This window comes from Triticum aestivum, chromosome 4B, assembly GCF_018294505.1.
Source record: "Triticum aestivum cultivar Chinese Spring chromosome 4B, IWGSC CS RefSeq v2.1, whole genome shotgun sequence".
NCBI lineage: Eukaryota > Viridiplantae > Streptophyta > Magnoliopsida > Poales > Poaceae > Triticum > Triticum aestivum.
Window position 1 is genome coordinate 658,410,810 of NC_057804.1, and position 9,160 is coordinate 658,419,969.

At 43.7% G+C, this 9,160-nt stretch overlaps 1 protein-coding gene across 1 annotated transcript in view; it reads right to left on the reverse strand.

Moving 5' to 3' along the window:
• Positions 1–6,476: 6,476 nt before the first annotated feature.
• The window catches only part of LOC123093953 (protein SMAX1-LIKE 3), a 7,358-nt gene continuing 4,674 nt past the window's right edge, over positions 6,477–9,160 (reverse strand). The window contains exons 2-3 of the mRNA XM_044516014.1: positions 7,476–7,638; positions 6,477–7,366 (exon numbers count right to left, since the gene is read on the reverse strand). Of these exons, the coding sequence (XP_044371949.1) occupies positions 6,926–7,366; positions 7,476–7,638 (604 nt within the window). The 3' untranslated portion in view covers positions 6,477–6,925. The remainder of the gene's footprint in view (positions 7,367–7,475; positions 7,639–9,160) is intronic.

Consider the following 9,160-nt stretch of genomic DNA (forward strand, 5'->3'; position numbering starts at 1 on the left):
CTGCATATTGTAGTTCATCACAAAGCTCTTGTAGCTAGGTGGGAGAGATTTAAAGATTCTGTCAATGACCGCGTCATCCGGGAGGTTAACTCCCAGCTGAGACAAGCGGTTGTGCATCCCAGACATTTTGAGTATGTGCTCGCTGACAGAACTATTCTCCTCCATCTTACAACTATAGAACTTGTTGGAGACTTCATATCTCTCGACCCGGGCATGAGCTTGGAAAACCATTTTCAGCTCTTGGAATATCTCATATGCTCTGTGCTGCTCAAAACGCTTTTGGAGCCCCGGTTCTAAGCTGTAAAGCATGCTGCACTGAACCAGGGAGTAATCATCACTACACGACTGCCAGGCGTTCATAACGTCTTGAGTTGCTGGGAAAACGGGTGCTTCACCTAGCGGTGCATCTAGGACATATGCTCTTTTGGCAGCTATGAGGATGATCCTCAAGTTCCGGACCCAGTCCGTATAGTTGCTGCCATCGTCTTTCAGCTTGGTCTTCTCTAGGAACGCGTTGAAGTTGAGGGCAACATTAGCGTGGGCCATTTGATCTACAAGACATATTGCAAATTTTAGACTAAGTTCATGATAATTAAGTTCATCTAATCAAATTATTCAATGAACTCCCACTCAGATAGACATCCCTCTAGTCATCTAAGTGATACATGATCTGAGTCAACTAGGCCGTGTCCGATCATCACGTGAGACAGACTAGTCATCATCGGTGAACATCTTCATGTTGATCGTATCTTCTATACGACTCATGTTCTACCTTTCGGTCTCTTGTGTTCCGAGGCCATGTCTGTACATGCTAGGCTCATCAAGTCAACCTAAGTGTTTTTGCATGTGTAAATCTGTCTTACACTCATTGTATGTGAACGTTAGAATCTATCACACCCGATCATCACGTGGTGCTTCGAAACAACAAACTTTCACAATGGCGCACAGTTAGGGGGAACACTTTCTTGAAATTATTATGAAGGATCATCTTATTTACTACCGTCGTCTAAGAAAATAAGATGCAAAAACATGATAAACATCACATGCAATCAAATAGTGACATGATATGGCCAATATCATTTTGCTCCTTTTGATCTCCATCTTCGGGGCGCCATGATCATCATCGTCACCGGCGTGACACCATGATCTTCATCATCATGATCTCCATCATCGTGTCTCCATGAAGTTGTCTTGCCAACTATTACTTCTACTAATATGGCTAACGGTTTAGCAATGAAGTAAAGTAATTACATGGCGTTATTCAGTGACACGCGGGTCATACAATAAATAAAGACAACTCCTATGGCTCCTGCCAGTTGTCATACTCATCGACATGCAAGTCGTGATTCCTATTACAAGAACATGATCAATCTCATACATCACATATATTTCATTCATCACATCCTTTTTGGCCATATCACATCACAAGGCATATGCTGCAAAAAGAAATTAGACGTCCTCTAATTGTTGTTGCATGTTTTTACGTGGCTGCAATAGGGTTCTAGCAAGAACGTTTCTTACCTACGTCAAAACCACAATGTGATATCCAATTTCTATTTACCCTTCATAAGGACCCTTTTCATCGAATCCGATCCGACTAAGGTGGGAGAGACAGACACCCGCTAGCCACCTCATGCAACTAGTGCATGTCAGTCGGTGGAACCTGTCTCACGTAAGCGTACGTGTAAGGTCGGTCCAAGCCGCTTCATCTGCCGCCGAAACAAGATAAGACTAGTAGTGGCAAGTAAATTGACAAAATCTAAGCCCACAACAAAGTTGTGTTCTACTCGTGCATAGAAACTACGCATAGACCTAGCTCATGATGCCACTGTTGGGGATCGTTGCAGAAAATAAAATTTTTCTACGCATCACCAAGATCAATCTATGGAGTAACTAGCAACGAGAGAGAGAGGAGTGCATCTGCATACCCTTGAAGACCGCGAGATGGAAGCGTTACAAGAATGCGGATGAGGGAGTCGTACTTGAAGCGATTCAGATCGCGGTGGACTCCGATCTTAGCGCCGAACAACGGCACCTCCGTGTTCAACACACGTGCAGCCCGTTGACGTCTCCCGCGCCTTGATCCAGCAAGGAGGAGGGAGAGGTTGAGGAAGAGAGCTCCAACAACAGCATGGCGGCGTGGTGGTGATGGAGAGGCAGTACTCCGGCAGGGCTTCGCCAAGCTCTTACGGAGGAGGAGAGGTGTTGGGGAGGGGAGGGGCTGCGCCTTGGATGTGGTGTTGCAGCCCTCCCCTCGCCCCTCTATTTACAGGAGGAGGGGGAAGGGGACCGACCCCCTCTAGATGAGATCTAGAGGTGGGGGCAAGGGGAGGGGGCTTGCCTCCCAAGCAAGGGGGCGCCCCCTTTAGGGTTTCCCCCCCCCCCCAACCCTAGGCGCATGGGCCCAAGGGGGGATGCACCCAGCCCTCCAAGGGATGGTTCCCTTCCCACTACGGCCCATGAGGCCCTCCGAGAGAGGTGGCCCCTCCCGGTGGACCCCCGGAACCCCTCCGGTGGCCCCGGTACAATACCGATATGCCCCCGAACTTTTCCGGTGACCGTATGACAACTTCCCATATATAAATCTTCACCTCCGGACCATTCCGTTACTCCTTGTGACGTCCGGGATCTCATCCGGGACTCCGAACAACATTCGGTAATCACATACAAGTCTTCCTAATAAGCCTAGCGTCATCGAACCTTAAGTGTGTAGACCCTACGGGTTCGGGAATCACGCAGACATGACCGAGACAGCTCTCCGACCAATAACCAACTGAGGGATCTGGATACCCTTGTTGGCTCCCACATGTTCCACGATGATCTCATCGGATGAACCACGATGTCGAGGATTCAAGTAATCCTGTATACAATTGACTTTGTCAATCGGTACGTTACTTGCCCGAGATCCGATCGTCGGTATCCCAATACCTCATTCAATCTCATTACCGGCAAGTCACTTTACTCGTTACATAATGCATGATACCGTGACTAACCACTTAGTCACATTGAGCTCATTATGATGATGCATTACCGAGTGGGCCTAGAGATACCTCTCCGTCATACGGAGTGACAAATTCCAGTCTCGATTCGTGCCAACCCAACCGACACTTTCGGAGATACCTGTAGTGCACCTTTATAGTCACCCAGTTACATTGTGACATTTGGTACACCGAAAGCACTCCTACGGTATCCGGGAGTTACACAATCTCATGGTCTAAGAAACTGATACTTGACATTAGAAAAGCTTTAGCAAACGAACTACACGATCTTGTGCTATGCTTAGGATTGGGTCTTGTCCATCACATCATTCGCCTAATGATGTGATTTCGTCATCAATGACATCCAATGCCCATAATCAGGAAACCATGACCATCTGTTGATCAACGAGCTAGTCAACTAGAGGCTCACTGGGGACATGTCGTGGTCTATGTATTCACACATGTATCACTGTTTCCGGTTAATACAATTATAGCATGAATAATAGACAATTATCATGAACAAGGAAATATAATATTAATCCTTTTATTATTGTCTCTAGGGCATATTTCCAACATTATACGGGTCTGATAGAGATGCTCTTACTGGGCTAGCCATCTCTGTAAGGGAGAGCCATCTATGGTCATTTCCGAAGAGATATAACATTCCTGATGTGTTTTTTTTTGCGAGAGAATTTTTCATTCATATCACGAATCAGTACAAAGTAGTTGATCCTTACAAGCACACTGAAACGCAGACACAAAGGATCATGAACACCTAGAGTACCCTAAGACAACCATAACACAAGAAGATCTCCGAAGCCCAGTGTCATCATCCCTAAATCTTGAGAGAACACCCCTGCAGCAGAAGGATCTGCAACCAGTCGCAAACATGTCATCATCTTCGACCACAGTACAATTGCCGCCACGTTGCTTCCTCCTTTCTTGACACCAGCACTGAGAGGGTATGGACCTCAATCCAAGACACCTGCAACAATCGTCGCCATCTTTGGCTTTGAGTACGGCGAAAAATGTCCTTTCCGAAAGGAAGAGAACTCGAGTCATCCGACCGGTCCAGCACCGCGACCGGGCCATCCGTCCGGGCAAAGCAGGATCTCCCACCAACATCAGCGCAGGGGAAGAAGAAGAACAACAGCAACAAATCATACCAACAAGGAAGAAGAAAGGTCGTCGTCTCGCTGCATCCATCGCCCATCCGAGGATCCAAACGGCCAGTGCCGATGGACCTCTAGCCACCATAGCCCGCGACCTCGACGAGATCCGGGGATCCCCAACCCCACTGGCTCCTAGAAGCAGGCAAAAGCCTCGCCTGACCGCGAACAGAGCCCGGAGAAACTTATTCCGACGCGACACCACCGCAACGGCCTCGACAGCGTTTCCCTCAACCCTAACCCTACCACACACCCACCTAGCGAACAGACCCGAGGTTCCCCCTCCCTCCCGCTGCCGGAGTGGCCGACGGAGAGAGAGAGGGAACCGATGGCGTCACCAGCGGCGCGCAAGGGAAACCTGGTCGCCTCCTTGATCGCCTCGTGCGATCCTATAATCGTGGGAAGTATTCCTGTTGTGTTGTACCGCCCAGTTAGCTCAGGTATATGTTGACACAAGCAAACTGGACACGGGTATGTTTTTCTTTCCTTTTTTCTTTATTCTTTCCCTCGCATATGACTTTACTACTTCATTGGTTACACTAGTGCAACAATGACTAGAAGAACACATTCTTTTTTACTGTTTTTTTTAGCAATTGTAGTACATAATTTGGTTACACGCTTTTTATCTTCTCCTTGTTTTGATGTGCAATAATAGTTTGATTAATCTATTACTCCCTCCGTCCCAAAATAAGTGTCTCAACTTTATATTAACTTTAGTACAAAGTTGTACTAACCTTGAGACACTTATTTTGGGACAGAGGGAGTACATTTTTATTCTTTAACTCTTATATTTCAATTTCTTAGTTTTTATAATTATTTTTGGTCCAATAGTAATTTTGAACTTTTTCGCTGTTTTTTTTCCTTTCCATATTTTCTTCCACACTCTACTACGGTAGTGTGATTTATTCCTATAATTGTCACTATTATCTGCCCTGAATCTAAGTCTAATATATTAGTTTGATGTACCATTAGCTAAAGCTTGCAGGTGCTTAAGTATCTTTTCCCCTAAATCCAAGCCTAATAGATTAGACTTAATATAAATTGCTTAAATACATAAAAATAAATATTGTTGGATTCTCTCTGATTGGTTTGACTTTTTATGAAGAAAATCAATGGTAATAATATTTATATATTAACAAGAAAAAAAATTAGAAATGTAAAATAACTTATAAAATAATCCTCCCGATCACAAAGGCAAGTCCTTTTAAAGTCGAGCACAAGATAAAATGGTCTGTGTAAAATAACATTTATTTTTCAATTTTTTCTACATATTTCACATGTTTATCCCAAATATGATAAATGCTAGCGTTAAAGGATCAGTTATTTATGGAACAATACATGCTAAATAAAAAACAACATGAGCTAAAGTGCAGTGCATTAGAAATTTAGGAAAGAAATACACATTGGACCTAAAGGTTAAGATGCCTTTTATTTTAGGTTAGAGTGCATTATAATTTCCATGAATTAAGTAATAGACAATTAAAATCTTGGTTGTGGCCATGCATGGGCAACTGTGCTGGTTATATAAACAACATAATCAATTGTTTGTTATAAAACCAGGCAAGAGAGTTGGGTTGCAATCTAGTCGTGTGAGCCGAGAAAAGGAGTAAATGAATTGCATGCATGCATGCTAAGAACCGATTTCAGATTTTTAGGGGATCCTACCGAATGCCCTCAGGTAGGTAGGTTTCCACAAATCCTAAAGCGTTCGCTCCGACGTACCTCTGTGAGCAAACTAAGAGCTGACAACACTAAATGATTTGGTCAGGATGACAATCTGAGCGGACATATTCGGGGATGAAAATTTCTATTTCTAGAGCATGGCAATTCTCACCTTTTCCGATTGATGTAGCCAAACAGCTGTTCGGCGCTCTCTCTTGTGCGAAGACTATCCGCAGTAGGAGTAATATAGGTGGTAACATCGCACATATCTAATCAAAATAGATGATGTGGCAAGTAACTAATGAGAAAAGAGAGGTGTGTGGTAACATAGCGAGTTGATGTGAGTAAGATCACATACCAAGACAAGATGAGTCTATAAGGTAATAAATAAAGTGTTGCATGACACCACACATATGTTACTTCCCAGTATAGAGATAGTAATATAGACTAGTAACATATGCATATTGCTACGCTAAATTACTCCTCACTATGGCTAGTATTAACAAGAGTGATACAAAATTCTCTTCCAGACTTGAGATGCGCAATCTCATTAATTAAGGAATCTAAAGATGACTGAGTTCTTTCCTTACTGCTTAACATCTTCACTAACTCAAGACAAATGTGATGACTGTTAAACATTGTTGTGTTATGGTTTTCTGAAATAAAATGGGGAGCGAAAAAAATCTCCTTAATTTGAAACAATAAATTCTGAAGGCAAAATCTAACAATTCACAACCGTTCGAAATGCCTAGGATGGCACCAGAAAAATAATCCCTGCTAATTGAAAAGGAAAACACCATCTACGACATTTAGGATCCCATCATCATCAGCCAAACTGTCTTCCTCATCCACCACACAAACGTTCAAATCCAAGCTTTGACGATGACGAGATCTCACTTCCATCTCCATGGCGCCACCTTCCTCACGGTTCTGTCCGCTAAAGCGTCGCTTCACCCATGGAGAGGAAGATGAAGCCACGTACCTCGAGTCCAAGACGTCAGAGGCGCTTAGCACTATGATGGTATCCTCCAGGCCGACCATGTCGCCGTTGCATCCCCTTACCATTACTCCACCCGCGACGGCGTTCCTGATTTGCATCTCCGAGTCACCATCTAGTCAGTCGACGCCGTCGATCAATATAACGCGGTGAGGGTTCTCCCCGACCGCTTTGAAGAGCCTGGCCCTGAGGTTGCCGTCGTTGCTGGTTTCCGTTGATCTCGGCCTCTTGAGGGCAAGCTTGCTGCCGTGTGTGGGAATGTCGGCGTTACCCTGCACCTGCAAGGCGGTGAACTCGGCGTAGGAGCCAAACACGAGCCTCGCGAGCTCCCGAGCAACCGCCATCTTGCCGCCACCATCCCTTCCTAGGAAGAACAGCCAGGTCGACGACGACGTGCCAGACGGCTTAGTCCTCGTCACGCCGGATCGGCACCGGAGCACCGTGCTCGATATGCCGGGGACGATGCTCCCGTGCCACGGAACACGCAGCTCGAGCGCGGCACAGAGGATCTTGAGATTTGTTGCGGTGAGCTCCGTGAACTTCCGCAGGCGGCAAGCAGCCTGCATGTGCCACGCCCACGGCCGGGTAATCAATCCGATCATCTTCACGTCATATGAGAATACAGTAGATATATGTATCGGTCTAGCTATCTGGCTTAGTTGTACGTACGTTTGCTTGAAGACTGGTGCCGCTGTAGGTTAATCTGTTGGGAGTTTTATCTTTGAAGCGGCGGAGCCACGGAGGAAAGCTTGCCGTCGTTTTGTCCGGCTCGGTGCCGCCAAAGGTGGCCAGTCGCCCTGCTCCTGATTTTGCTTTGCTAGGTTGACACCCACTGCAAAAGAGACACAGGAAAAAATTAGCGTGCATGTCTAGATTTTTTACTCATGGTTGTGTGCGTCACAGTGATACAACTATCCTTCTTTTTTGTACAAAAAAGTCTACAGACGCATCTTGGAAAATTAGCGAGCATTTCCAGATTTTTACTTGTGGTTGTATGCATCACATATTTTTTTTACTTCCAACAAATTTCCTGGAAATATTAAAATAATGAAGCTGCATGCATGCGTGCACCTTCATTGGACAAATTAGTGGCCCTTGTTATTGTATTGTATAGTAACAAAAGTGTTCAAATTTTTCTTAAAAAAGGAGTTCAATTTTTCTCAAAAAAAAAGAGTTGAATATTTTTATTGGAACATAGCAAAGTGATTAAAGAAAGGAACATAACAAAGTTGGATTTTGTTTATTTTAGATTAACTGGAATCATTTCTTGCCGCCCTTGTTGAGATAAAACCAACCGGGAAGATGAATTATCAACTGGAGAAATATTGTAATCTACAAAATATTATAATTTTAGAAATTCAGCTTTTGGTAGGATGATTGTCTTTTGAATGGTTGACAGACATCTTACCTATTTTCTTTTCATGTAATGAGGGCAGACAAAACAAAAGAAAGCACACATTTGTGAAGTAGATGGGAAGATCACGCCGCGCGCAGGAGTTAGAGAACGAACATTTGTTTCTTATAACATTTGATTTTGTTGTTAATGTTTATTTTCTCTCTCTCTATTAATTTTTATACAAAGCACGAGTTAAAAAATATACAAAATATTTGAAACCCAGAGAGCATCTCTTCAAAGATACATGACTTCAAAGTGGTTTTTTTAGTTTTTTTTTGGTGAAAGTGGTTTTTAGTAGAACTTCATAAGTGGCAAGTCTTGTAGGGCTCAAGTCCCTATGTGGCCAATTCAGCCCAAAGAAAATAAATAATAAATATGGCATTTTTTTTCTTAAGATGTTCATCCACAAGATCCAACCCTTCCTAACCCCTGATAACGTCCTCCTTGGCTTAAGCCTAGGTCCAGTAGCGATGTCATATCAAGTGTGTGAAATCAAACTTTTTCAACTATAAAAGAATATATTTAAAACAGCAAAATTACACATGAAGTACTTGTTTATCTTTACAAGGGAAATAACTGGTATTATTATTATGTAAGTGAAGTACTGCAAATTAATTAGGAGAATTTTTTTGAAGGTAAGGCATTATGAGTGTTCTTCATTAACATTTGCAGTCACCTGCTAGGCAACATGTGCTTCCATCTTCATACTCCTACTAAAGATGAGCTAGGGTTATGGCAAGTCAAAGTTTAGCTTAGGGCATTCACTTGAAGCGTGAGAGGGGAAAGAGGGGGAGGTCTACATAGAAGGCTCTATCTAGTGGGCTGGGGTGAAACATAACAAGCCAGTTGCAACAATGATGCCACGAGGGAAAAGAAATAGATTCGTCAAACGGTTTAAAAAATATTTTTGGGAAAAATTCCAGTGATGTGAGCAATAACCTATTTCTGAAAAGCAATA